At 55.8% G+C, this 12,911-nt stretch overlaps 1 protein-coding gene across 2 annotated transcripts; it reads left to right on the plus strand.

Moving 5' to 3' along the window:
• Window positions 1-3,186: 3,186 nt before the first annotated feature.
• CDX2 (caudal type homeobox 2) lies at window positions 3,187-8,636 on the plus strand (the record flags this gene model as incomplete). 2 transcript variants are annotated; one of them, XM_081128926.1, is made up of 3 exons in its annotated part: window positions 3,187-3,727; window positions 7,323-7,468; window positions 8,400-8,636. In XM_081128926.1, the coding sequence occupies 3 exons, from the start codon at window positions 3,187-3,189 to the stop codon at window positions 8,634-8,636; spliced, it is 924 nt and encodes a 307-aa protein (XP_080985052.1). The 2 variants fall into 2 exon arrangements, with proteins under 2 accessions (XP_080985052.1, XP_080985053.1); XM_081128927.1 differs by having other exon boundaries at window positions 7,323-7,464; window positions 8,400-8,445.
• Window positions 8,637-12,911: the final 4,275 nt, after the last annotated feature.

Consider the following 12,911-nt stretch of genomic DNA (forward strand, 5'->3'; position numbering starts at 1 on the left):
CTGGCTCCATGGGGCCACCACAGCTTCAGCCCCAGCCCAAACCCAGCCCGAACTTCCCAAACAAGTTGGCCTCTTCCAGAACCATTTGCTGAAGGCTTCTCTCGTAGGGCAGCGGGTTGGAGACCAGAGGTACTGACTGGAAAGGAGCCTTGAGCAGCAAGGTTGGGGATGACCTTGGGAGCTGCTTCTCAGCTCAGGTAAAAAGGCTCTGAGAAAACTGCCAAGCACCTTGGGTCTAAAACTGAGAAAGCGCTGCTTGGAGCTCTAATGCAGGTGGCACCTGCATCCTCCTGGGGGCCACACACCTGCACCCAGAGGCCTGAGGAGCCACCCCATCCACAGCAAGCCTCGGAATAGGCACCCAACAAAGACCTGCTAGAGGCTAAGCCATCAGGATGAAAAGACACCCAGGCTCTCTCCCCATCAGCCATCTCCACCCCTCTCTGATTGCTTCCACCACCTTGTCACTGCGGGCACCCAGATGTGGGGACACTTCCACTCTGAGGAGCTTGTCCAAGGACACCATTATTGGCTTTCTTTCCCCTCACCCACCCAACATCCCAGACCCCAAGCTCATGGGCAGGGCCATGCTGCTACCATGGATCCTTTTTTTTTTTTTCTGGAAGGAAACCAATTGGTTTTCACAAGGATTTCCTTTCTCCAGCATTCACACCCCAAGTGAGCCCCAGGCTTCCCTGCAGTCCGGCCAGTTCTGGGCCTGGCATGACCCCTGAGGCCAGAGCAACCCTGGCCACCCCCGAAGCATTTGGGTGGGCAGGCCAGAGCCCTTTCTCTGGCACGGAGCACAGAGACACAGCTGGAAAACCAGGACAATTAGCCAGTGGCTGGCGGCTGGGCCATAAAAACACAGGAAGTGGCCACCACAGGGCGGAGGGGACGGCTGTCCCCAATAAAGTAATTGTTACAAAGAATGCCCACATTCCGAAGACACAGGCTCAAGCCTGGGCCTCAGCTGACTTTCAGGGCTTGAGGCCTGGGAGGGGGTGTGGGGACGGAAGGAGGGACTGTGTCTCCAGGAAGAGGAGGAAGATGTTTACTAGATCAAAAGTCCTCAGTGCCCATCACTTAACCTCTCACATTCCTGCCCCATCAGGACCGCAGACAGCCTTTTCACACGCACATCCCATTCTGTGATTTGAGTTTTGTCATGGGGCTTGCAATGTATTTTCTATTTTTTTCTGGAGAGGTCCGATGACACGCAGCTGTCTGGGCCAGGCTCAGGGGGTCTGTATGGATGACCTGCTCAGCTCTCCTACCTCTTGAGTGCTCAGCTTGCCATCCCCCGCAACATGTTAGCCTTCTTCCCTAGGAAACACAAAGGACTGGCGGGACCAGCGGGCAGAAGATCCCGACGCCCTGAGCCTGCTTGGGCCTGGTGTCTCTGCGCCATGCAGCTCTTCTGTAAAATGAAGAGCATGGCAACACCGGCTTTGTCCCAGTTCTAGGGAGAGGCGAGGATCAGGGGAGATGAAAGGCCCTGGAAAGGGCTCCATAGATACAAGATGAAGTGACAAATACCAGAGAAAGCTTAACAGTGAGAGCCGAGTGCAGATCTGAAGGAGAGCGGCCAGTGCCCCTCCGGTTCTAGATCAGGCACAAAGCTACGGTGTCAGCCTGCCCAGCCTAGACTGGCTCTGTGCATCCTAGCCCGGCATTGCCACCTGGATTCAGAGAGATGGCAGTTGGCGGCCTCAGGCCCACTCCCTGTGGTGGTTAAACGGAGAGGAGCGCACGTGCAGGAGCCAAATCTCCTTGGCCGCACTCCTCTAGGTGCAGATCCCCCGCAGCATAGGTCCCCACAGCTCACACTTTCAGTCCCTGGCCCTTGGACACAATGCTTCAAAAACCAAGGAAGATCCTCTCTCAGCTCTTCCCCACTCAAAGCTTTCCAGAAGCGATCATTAGTAATGGGCCAGGGTTCCCTTACCATCCCCTGGAGATGAAAAACAATTTTCTTCCAAGAATGTTTTACCTTGTACAGGAGAAAGTGCTTTTAGGACCTCGGTACATATTAGCAGACATCTTGGGCTTCCCTTTCCTTGATTTTTAACCACTTCTTTAAGTATAGCAAACATAAGTGTAGCTCCCGGGATTCTCACAGACACACGGTGTAACCGGTACCTGCCCTGGAGCGACCTCCTCCTGCTCCCTTACTGCCCTCCACTAGCGTGGTTTCTAACTTGGTTTGTAGTTAAGACTTTTGAGTCGAGTGTAATTTCTTAAAATTAACTGCTTTAACTTAAATCCCAAATGTTAGGTGAACTCGGCGATGCAGCTCGCAGCTAGGGTCATAATTTATCTCGTACGGAGGGCGAGTGGTTTCCGGGGGGGGGATGGTTAGCCATGGCAGCTGTTTGGGGCGCAGAGTCGTTCTCGCGGGGGGCACAGGGCGGGAAGGAGCCTAGCACCTCTGCCGTCTCCGCTCCTCACCTCAGGCGGTGGCTAGAAACGTTGCCGTCAAAGCAATGATTCCCTTTTCTTTTCTCTTAGAATAGAGGGAGCTTCTTAAGACCCCCCCCCCTTTCCTGCAAATGCGTCAACACTACCCCTTAGCCCCCAAGTCCAGATTCCTACCAAGACAGCTCTCTCCCCCCTCTTTTGCAAGTTTCTTGCTTTCATTCTTTGAACCTGTGATTGGAGGTTAGAGTGCACCCAGTTGGAAGGAGGAAGCCCTCAGCAATAAAGGTTTGAATAGTTAGCTGTGGTCTGGTCGCCGCCTTCTCGCGAGCACCCCCCCTTATCTTTTAAAATGCAAATCATATTTGGGGGGTTGCGCGCGGGGTGCGCGCTGCGCCTGGACGTCTCCAGCCATTGGTGTCTGTGTCATTACTAATAGAGTCCTGTAAACACTCGTTAATCACGTCAGGCCTTCGGCCCCGGGCTCCGCGCGCCAGCCTGTGGCGGGTCTTCCCCGCCTCTGCAGCCCAGTGGGAAGGAGGTGGGAGGAAAAAAGGAAGAAAGGGAGGGAGGGAGGGTGGAGACAGGCCAGTGGGAGGGACCGCCTTAGAGGCAGAAGCGCCGCGAGGAGCCAGCGGAGCACCGCGGGCCGGGGCGCAGCTACCCGCGGCTCCTCGCGTCCGCGCCTTTCCCTCTCGCTCCCCGCGGCAGCCCCCAGCGTCTGGCCCCAGGCAGTATGGTGAGGTTGGCTGCCGGGCCCTCGCCACCATGTACGTGAGCTACCTCCTGGACAAGGACGTGAGCATGTACCCCAGCTCAGTGCGCCACTCCGGCGGCCTCAACCTGGCCCCGCAGAACTTCGTCAGTCCCCCGCAGTACCCGGACTACGGCGGCTACCATGTGGCGGCCGCGGCCGCGGCGGCCGCGAACTTGGACAATGCCCAGTCCCCCGGGCCGTCCTGGCCCTCGGCCTACGGCGCCCCGCTACGCGAGGACTGGAACGGTTACGCGCCGGGGGGCGCCGCGGTCGCAACCAACGCCGTGGCGCACGGCCTCAACGGGGGCTCGCCGGCCGCCGCCATGGGCTACAGCAGCCCTGCCGACTACCACCCGCACCACCACCCGCACCACCACCCGCACCACCCGCCCGCTGCGCCTTCCTGTGCCTCGGGATTGCTGCAGACTCTCAACCCCGGGCCTCCCGGGCCCGGCGCCACCGCCGCGGCGGAACAGCTGTCCCCAGGTGGCCAGCGGCGGAACCTGTGCGAGTGGATGCGGAAGCCAGCGCAGCCGTCCCTCGGAAGCCAAGGTGAGCGGCCGCGCACCCCGCGAGGGCGCCCTGGGGGGCGCGGACCCCGCGCCGTCTGCTGGGCGGGCCGCGTGTTCCGTGCGCACCCGGGTGTCCGCGGTTGTCGGGGGCTCCGCGCCAGGAAGGAGGGCCGGGGAGACAAGGTCGGGAAGCTCGGGCACTCGGGGCTTCTCCAGCGCCTAGGCTGGCGGGGCGGGGGCGGGGGTGAGTATGTTGGTTTCACAGCCCGGCTCAGGTTCGGATAGAGGAGAAGCTCCGCTGTAGCGAGTGGATCGCCTTCTCCCCGCTTGCTGCCTCGGCTCGCACTAGGGGAGCAGTTTGGAGACGCGAGGCGGGAGTCGCAGCTCCGCCGCCCGGCTCCCGAGCCTGCTCTCTACGCCCTGCTTCCGCGCCGACCGCTCAGGAAGGAGGGGGCCGGGGCCGGCAGGCGGCGCGTGGGCGCAGGTCTGGCCAGTCGGGCCCCTCGAGGGGTCGGAGCTACAGCGAGTCGGGAGACTGGGGCAGAGGTGCTGTGTCCGGAAAGGAGGTGTTGGCCCCAGGAACTAAGGTGAAGGGGGCGCGCCCCGGCCTTTGAACTTTTGATCTGCAAAAGGGTCATTTCAGTCTGAAGCTGGAGGGCAAGAAGCCGCGGGAGCGACGAGAATCCGTGGTGCGGATTCAGCCCCAGCTCCCAACAGGGGTCGTTTGTTCTGAATCCGGGATGGGTGTGTGTGTGTGTGTGTGTGTGAGCGTGAGTGTGTGAGCGTGAGTGTGTGAGCTTGTGTGAGTGTGAGAGTGAGTGTGTGTGTGTGTGTGAGTGTGTGCGCGCACGCGGGCGCGCGCACACGCAAGTGGTAAGACGCTGGTTCTGGAGCTGTTCCTGCGAAGGTCCTAGGTTTGCCGGACTGTGGGGCCCATCGGTTCCGGGTCTGCCCCTCGTAGCGTCGGGATGTGTGCGAAGGTGGGAAGGAAGAGTGAATAGGAGGCTCGGGAGAGGCCTGTTGGCGTCCCTTTTCGCTCCGCGAAGTCTTCCCAGCCCTCTGCACTTCCGCTCTTTTCTCTTCCCTCCTTTCTGACCCAGCCAGGCTGCGCGCAGGTTACGGCCGCTCGCAGAGGTTTATAGCCAATTACAGCCGTATAAATCAGAGCAACCGTTGGGGGCTGTCTCTGGGCATCCGTTTCTGCGTCACTGGGCACCTGCCGGGATCGTTCGGGTGGGAAATGCAGCCGCCCAGGGAGAAGGCGCAGGGCCAGCCTCGAAACCTCGGCTTGGTCGCTTCCCCTAGAGGGGGCGCCCTGGTCGGAACAGAGCGCGCCCAAAGAAAGCTTTCTTTACGGAGCCTGCCAGGGGCGCAACAGGCGGGGACTCGCTGCCTAAGGGAGACCTTTGGCGCGTCCCGGGACAGCGCAGAGCGGAGGGAGAGGGAGGGGAAACGCAGGAGCCCGGGCCGCGGGGTCAGCACCTGAGAGGCCGCTGTGAAGTCCCGCGACGAGGTGGCAAGGCCGCCGTCGGCGCCGGGCGCCTTGTGATGTTAATGTGCGGAGGCCGCGGCCCGCGGGCCGCAGCCCGGCTCCTCTGCGGAGCATCATCTGTCAAGGGGCGAGGGGGTGGTACTCGGCCCGGCCCGCTTTGATATACACCTTCCCAGCCTTGCCATTGTCTCTTTTAGGGCCCGGAAAGAGGGTGGTGACTTTCGCAGTCAATAATGAATTCTGGCAAGTCCCTCTCATCTCTCCCCTCTTCCAGTCCCCTCCTTGGTTCCCAGGGGGTGTGGGGCGCCTCCAAGGCCCTTGGGCGCGGGCCACAGAGCGCCTAGGGGCCTGGTCACCACGTTTACCCGGCCCGTTCGGGGCATTCGGCACCCGAACGAGAGTCGCACCCCAGCACCCCAAGGCGAGTGTCTCTACTGGGGAGTTGAGCTCAGAGGACCCCTTTGCACCCCGCTCCCCAGCCCTGGCGGTGTGTTTTATGGCTCCAGCCTGACCTCGGTGCCAGCCGCGCCTCTACTACCTGCCTAACCTAGTCTGATTCTCAGTTTCCTCATCTGTGAAAAGGGGCGACTACCACTGGCAGCCTCCTGTGAGTCGCAACCTGTGAGGCTGTAGCTCGTGGGAACGCACCACCTCTTGGAAGGCCCTCGGGACTTGTTAGTTTCCCTCACTTTCTTCGGCGGCCGGGGGTCGGGGCGCTGCGCCCATTCAAATGCGCCTGCCGGGCGGTGTTTATGTTAATGCGCCTGGCGGGGAGGGGATGAAAGCCGGGCCGCCATTTGCTCAGTAGTGGTAATTCAAACAGAATGCGGTTGTTATTAAGGCATTGAAAGGGCTTTTCTTTGATAAGATCGCCTTGTCCGGCATTGTTTGCGGCTGTGTTCCCCTTTCAGCGGCTTGGGGGAGCTCCCTCTGATCCAGCCTGTATCTTCCCAGGGCGCTTTTGTTGTGGTTTGCAAAGGGTTTTACCTGAACAAAGTTGGCCTGCGGGGCATTAAACACCTCCGACTAGCTCCCAGACCCTTTAGATCTTTCTGTCCGACTGGGCACCGGGCTACAGAACCAGTTCTGCTGCCAGAAGACCCCGGCCTGGCCGTGGCTCTGCCGAGGGTTGACCCAGGACAGACGCGGTGGAGACGCCAGACTCTAGTCTGCTCCAACTGCGGCGGCACCATTTGTCAAGGCCCTTCGGTGAAACAATCAGCCCCAGGTTTAATATGTTGACTCAATCCAGTGAGTACAGATTCTTGGTCAGGATAGCTCTGCAGGGTTTGCGGCAAAATAAATGTGGGATTAAAAAACAGAGTGGGAAATGCCAAACCAGGTTCCACCGGGTATATACAGTGTCCCCAGCTGGCGGGGCTTTCTGCTTGCCAGACCCCAGCTCAGAATTCCTGCAGAGGGGCCTGGGGTGCTGGGGGTGGTTCTGGTGACTTGAGGAAACCTGTCATCTCCTGCACTCCCCTTTCCACTTCCAAAAAAGCAAACAGAAAGCAGCCTCCACTACCACCAATTCGCAGTCACAATCCCAGCTGTTTTTAGGTGGGCTTTCATCTCTGGTCGGCCTGAATATTCCCGGGACTCTGGGTACTTTGTCCTGTTCTTTTTCCCTCTGGGCCTAGCTGGCTCCAGTAACATATTTGTTTCACCAAAATGGTGGTTCAGTTCTGCTTTCTTCTGTGTGTAGAGGTTTTAGTTTTTAATTTTTATTATTTTTATTGATTTCAGAGAGAGGAAGGGAGAAAGAGAGAGAGAGATAGAAACATCAGTGATGAGAGAGTCATTGACCGGCTGCCTCCTGCAGGCCCCCCCTGGGGATTGAGCCCATAACCAGAAATTGAACCTCGAGCTCAACCACTGAACCACGCCGGCTGGGCTAGTTTTTCTTAATTTTTAAAAACCACTTAACCCCAAGGTTAGTTTAGTTGTCCTGGAGAGCCCCACACCCTCCCCCTAGGGCTCTCTGTTGGGGGGCGGGAGCGATCTTGTCAGACTGGCAGGAACCAGCCAAACCCTGGCCCCCCAGAGCAGTGAGGAAGAGAAATGGCCCTTGGGTTAGGGAGGTTTGTCATTACCCATGAATGATGGGCTGCCTTTAGTTCACAGTTCTGACTTCTTCCTCCAGTGAAAACCCGGACGAAAGACAAATACCGGGTCGTGTACACGGACCACCAGCGGCTGGAGCTGGAGAAGGAGTTTCACTACAGTCGCTACATCACCATCCGGAGGAAAGCGGAGCTGGCTGCCACCCTGGGGCTCTCGGAGAGGCAGGTGGGAACTGCCCTTCTCCCCCCCCACGCGGTCACTGCCTGAGGGTAGGGGGGCGCTCCTGTGGGGAGAGTTAGAAGCAACGCTGCTGAAGCCACCTAGTTCTGTGGGCAGATTAAAGCAGCAGGATGGAGAGAATTTTCCTTCTGAATGCTATCAAACAAACAAACAAACAAACAAACAAAAAACCCAAACTCCTTCCACCTGTAGTCTTTTTTGATGATGTTGATTATTTTTCTATTTTTTTTGGGGGGGGGGTCAGGGAGATGTAAGAAAAAAACAGTATTAGTTTAATCCAGAATTCTATTTGGGTCAATAAAGACTTAAAAGACCTATTCTCTTTGGGCCCAGCAGTGTACCTGGAAAAAAAATTAATAGATCCCAGTCCCTGCGCATAAAAACTAGCGGGGTGAGACTTGACTCACAAACTCTCTATATTGTCTAGAAAAAAACCCACAACAGGCCACATTGACAGCCAGGAAGCCCACATTAAATCTCATTCTCCACCCCAAGGTGAGGAATATTACTTTTTAGGTTAGCTTTGAGAGGCCAAAGGTTGCCATCTGAAGTCCATCCAGCCCTGGCTTCCTCTTGCTTAGTGCAGAAAGCGCCTTTCTGTTTTCTGTTTTCCTTGGTTCTGAGACTCTGAACTTTTCCAGTAAAGTTGTAGATAAAGGTTGCTTTGGAAAGAAACCTGGGGGAAAGGGGGGGAGGGGGGAGGCCCTTCTCTCAGGATGCTGAATTGGGTTTGGGAGGGGCTCCAGTGGTGGGCTGTTACGGAGATGTCAAGAAAGGCTGAGAGAGGGTTTGGGGGTCCTTCCTGAAGATAGGGCACTGCTTTAGTTAGAGAGGGAGGTATTGATGACATCGGTTCTCCCCCCACTCACATCCTCTTCTTCACCACCTTCTGTTTTCTCCACCCATCCATTTCCAGGTTAAAATTTGGTTTCAGAACCGCAGAGCGAAGGAAAGGAAAATAAACAAGAAGAAATTGCAGCAGCAGCAGCCTCCACCACCTGCAGCCCAGCCTCCCCAGCCTCAGCCAGGTCCTCTGAGAAGTGTCCCGGAGCCCCTGAGTCCTGTGTCTTCCCTGCAAGGCTCCGTGCCAGGCTCTGTCCCTGGGGTTCTGGGGCCAGCTGGGGGGGTGTTGAACCCCACTGTCACCCAGTGACCTACAGTGGCCTGCAGCAGCAGAGCAATTTCAGGCTGAGCCACAAGGAGCACGAACTCTGCTCGAATCCTCAGGAGAAACCCCTCCCCTCCCACCCACAAGTGTACACCAACTTGCCCAGCTCTCAGAGGAAAAATGAGGGCCTGGAGTAAAGACAAGTGGGGTTGAAGGCCTCAGGGAAGACACTGTCCCAGATTTTGACTTTTTTCAGTCTGACTCTTTCAGCCAGTTAGGAGATGGAAAGGAAGACCACTGGGACTTCATGTAGTGCTGGCAGAAGCATTGTCTGGACTGGCTAAACAGACCAGCTTTCAGCCCCCTCCTCCCTCGCTCTTTACCTCCAAAATCTGCAGCATGCATCTCTGGTTGGCGCCGAGGGGAGACAGGGACTCAGGGGACCACCAGTGCTTGGAGCCAAGGTGGCTAGTGCCTACTCACTGCCATCCAAGGACCAGGGCAGGCAAGACTGAAACTGCAGAAGTCAGAGGCAGCTAAGATAGAAACCTGGACCCACCAAAGACTGCAGAGCCCCCAGGTCTTTGTCTTTCTTCTCTCCCCCCCAGACCAGGACAGGCTTGGCTGGTGTATGTGTGGTGGATGGTGTGAGGGGTGGTTTTGGACTCCAGGCCCGACAGGGGGGCCGGACTGGGCCTTGTTTAGAAAGCCTGTCACCAGAGCTTCTCTGGGCTGAATGTATGTCAGTGCTATAAATGCCAGAGCCGACCTGGACTTCCTGTCATTTTCACAATCTCGGGGCTGATGAAAAAGGGGAGTTGTTGCTGCTGTTTGGGTTGTTGGTCTGTGTAACATCCAAGCCAGTCTTTAAGAAGCCTCTGGATCCATGGGGAGAGAAGTGATATGGTGAAGGGAAGTGGGGGTATTTGAACACAGTTGAATTTTTTCTATAAAGAAAAAAAAAAGAGATAAATGAGCTTTTCAGATTCTGTATTTATTGTCTTCAGATTTTGTCCAGATTTTTTTTTTTTTTTTTTTTAAAGAAACATCTTTCTCTACTTGCCAAGAAGCATTAGCAAAATCAGGGAGACAGTGGCGAAGGTTATCTGGACAACCTCATTTTACCCCAGAGCGTCAGAAGCCAGAGAGAGCAGGTTCTGAGACCTTCCCTGCCCCCAAGCTTGAGCCCAGCCTTGGTTGTGAAACGTGTGGTCCTCGTAGGGGTGCCTTTGGGCAAAATGCACGTCTGAATGGGCTGCTGCTTCCCAGCTGTGGTGAGCTTTGGGGGCTGAGGGTCAGAGAGCCCCTCATAGCATCTCATCAAATTCACACCAAGGCGATTGCCAACGTTCCCTTCGCCAGTGACTCCCTTCGTCCTGGGAGTGCCTCCCAGCGTCCGCACCCCAACCCCTCTCCCCACCTGCCCCGTAAACAAGAATTGAAGAACCAGAGTGAGAAGACCCCTTCAGGGACGGTTGCCCGTCACCGGGCGGATTCCCCGGGGACCGGGCTGCTGTTCTTGAGGCTCTTGGTCCTGGAAGCCGCTGAGCTGGGCACTCGGAGCAGGGCTTCGCCCTCCGTTTCGGTCTTCCCACGAGTCCCTCGAGCTCTACTCAGAGCCCCCCCGGAGGGAGAGGTGCCCCGAGGGCTGGGAGGGCGAGCGCCGCTGCAGACGTCACCCCCCGCAGCGTCTCTCCAATTCCGAGCCTTTCCGGGTGGCGCATTCCGCTCCGGGGCTGGGAAAGGGGCTCGGGCGGGGGGACAGTGCCGGGCCGCCTCGCCCTAGGGAGAAGCTGGGTTGGGGTCCGCTGAGCAGGGGCCCGGAGCCCGGGGGTGCGGAGGCGCGGGGAGGGGCGCCCAGAGCCGGCGCGGGCCTCGCTGCCACGCCCGCTCCGTCGCCGCCCCGCGGTTGCTATGCGTTGCTGTGAAACGCCTGTCAATAAACCCTGTTTGGAGTGGAGCGAGAGCCCAAGGGTTGTTTGCTTAGTGGTTAGAGGTTCAAAAGTCGGCATTGTCCCGCGGCGAGCGATTACAAGCTCTTCCCCTTCCCGGCCGCCCCGCTCTGCCGCCCGCCGCGCGTCCGCCCGCGCCTGGCGCTTCCGGCGAGGGGCGCGCAGCCGCTCGGAAAAGCCGGGGCCCCGCGCGGGCCCCCCGCCGCCCGCCAGGCTCCCAGGCCACGGAAAGGGCAAGAAACTCCGGCCCGCGCCGGCAAAGTGGGGCCACCGCGCTCCGACGCCAGGACAGCCCCCCTGGAGCAAGCCCGGAACACGGGGACGTGGCGCGAGTGGGCAGAGCAGCTTGGGGAGGCTCGGCAAGGCCGGTGCCCCGACGCCTGGGCTAGTCTCTGGCAGGATGACTTCCGCCTGCGGGCGCCCCAGGTGCTCGGCTGGCAGGGGGCACCCCAATCCCTCCGTCCCAGGCACCCTGTTCCTGGCTCGGGCCGCCAGGGGGCGCGCGCACTCTGGGAAGAGCTGGAGCCGCGGCCCGCGCGCCTCGCAGCCGCCGGAGCCCGCCCGCAAAGGGACCCGGTCTGCCCCCGCCGGAGGGTGCGGGGCAGCTCCGGCGCCTCTTGCACCCGCCGCTCCCACACTCGGCCAGGCGAGGCTTCCCCTCTATGGCCACGGGCCCGGGCAAAACGAAGTTCAATTAAAGCAGGCTCAGGGGGATTCTTGGATCTGTTCGATGTTTAAGGAAAAACAAATCGGCGGAGGGGAGATGCCCACCATTCTAAGACGGCCTTTTTACACAGGATGTTTCCTTAAAAAATCACAGTAGTTTGGGTGTGATACTAATATATGGAAAGACTGAGAACTTAAGATAACTAAGAGGAGGAGGAAGTACCAGCATTGGGGAATTAAGTAAAATATATATATATATATATGGAGAGAAGTCAGCCTGGGTCTTTTGTTGTTGTTCTGTGAACAATGCATGGTCTTACCATACTCATCCAATAAAGTTAACAAGATGCACTGCTAGTGAAAGCAGTAAAAGTTTCAACGAGTTTCACTTCTTTCTGATAATATCTAGTAAGACCCTTACACTAGTCAAGAAAACCAGTCTTAAATAGAAATCTGAAGATATAAATAGCAATATTCTTGCTGTTACAATTACTCAGGAAAAAATGAAAGAAGGCTGAAGTGAAGGAAATCTCAGCTGCAGAATCTTAAGAGATTACATGGTTTTTAGGGGCACCGTTTTCACATGGTTTTAGAGACAGGCTGCTGTTTATCAGTTTAATGACCTTGGGGAGATCACAAGCTCTGAGCCACCACTTCTGCATCTGTACTATGGGGGCCAAGTGAGATAAGGTAGCATACACTGATGATTAGATCCTGATCATTACAGGAGCTGCTGCTTTTTTTTTTTTTTCTTTTGCTTTTTTTTTTTTTTATCAAGAACCATCTTCTCTGCAAAGTGCTCAAGGGTCCTTACAAAGAAACTTTGAACGTGGATAATCTCTCTAATCATGCTAGAATAACCCCTTTCCAGAATTGTTTCTAGTGCATTCAGGTTTGCTTACTTCAAAATAGCCTCAAGTCTGTTGTCTCTTATTTCCAGTCTCAGAGTCTGCATAAAATCTCAAGTGGCCAAGCACTCACATTCCAGATGTGAGGATGAGTTACTGACCTGGTAGCTTACTTGCCCTTCATCTACCAGAAGATACGTCCTCACTTATAGTTGAACTTTGGAGACAGGTTAATTGAAGATGTAGTTGGGAACCTCTTTATAATCAATCAGGACACTTTTAAAAATTCATTTATTTTTGAAACAATTTCCATCCCAGCATCTCAAAATCAATTCTGTACTCTTTATTTTGTTATTTTAGGTATTTAACTTAAAATTAAAATATTTTCTTAAATCACACTTAGACCATACAAACTTCCAACCCCCATAACCTTATATTTAGCTGTTTTTTCCTTTCTTCCCTACCCTTGTCCTTCAAGATGATGATTCTGATTTAGGAAATTGAGCAGGTTTTAGTGATAAATGTGGGGCGAGCTGAGTGATACTGGGCTAAAACAATCACTAAATTTACTTAGCTACAACTCAGAGATAATATATACTTATATCACTACTTCTTTGAAGGTTATGAAATTAGATCTAGGGGGAAAAAACTCTCAAATTCCAAACAAGGAAAGTAGAATCTGTCAGTTACAGAGATTATACCAACATTTACCTTGAAGAATCAGTTTAGAAAAGGTGGGTGAGGGCAATTGCATAGGTGACCTTCTGGTTCCAATGTTTCTAGTACCCAAACATTACATTTGTTTTAACAACAGCTTTTCCAAATTGGAATTTGTCATTAATCTCAATGACTAT

This window comes from Miniopterus schreibersii (assembly GCF_964146895.1).
Source record: "Miniopterus schreibersii genome assembly, chromosome: 2".
In the NCBI taxonomy this organism is placed as follows: domain Eukaryota; kingdom Metazoa; phylum Chordata; class Mammalia; order Chiroptera; family Miniopteridae; genus Miniopterus; species Miniopterus schreibersii.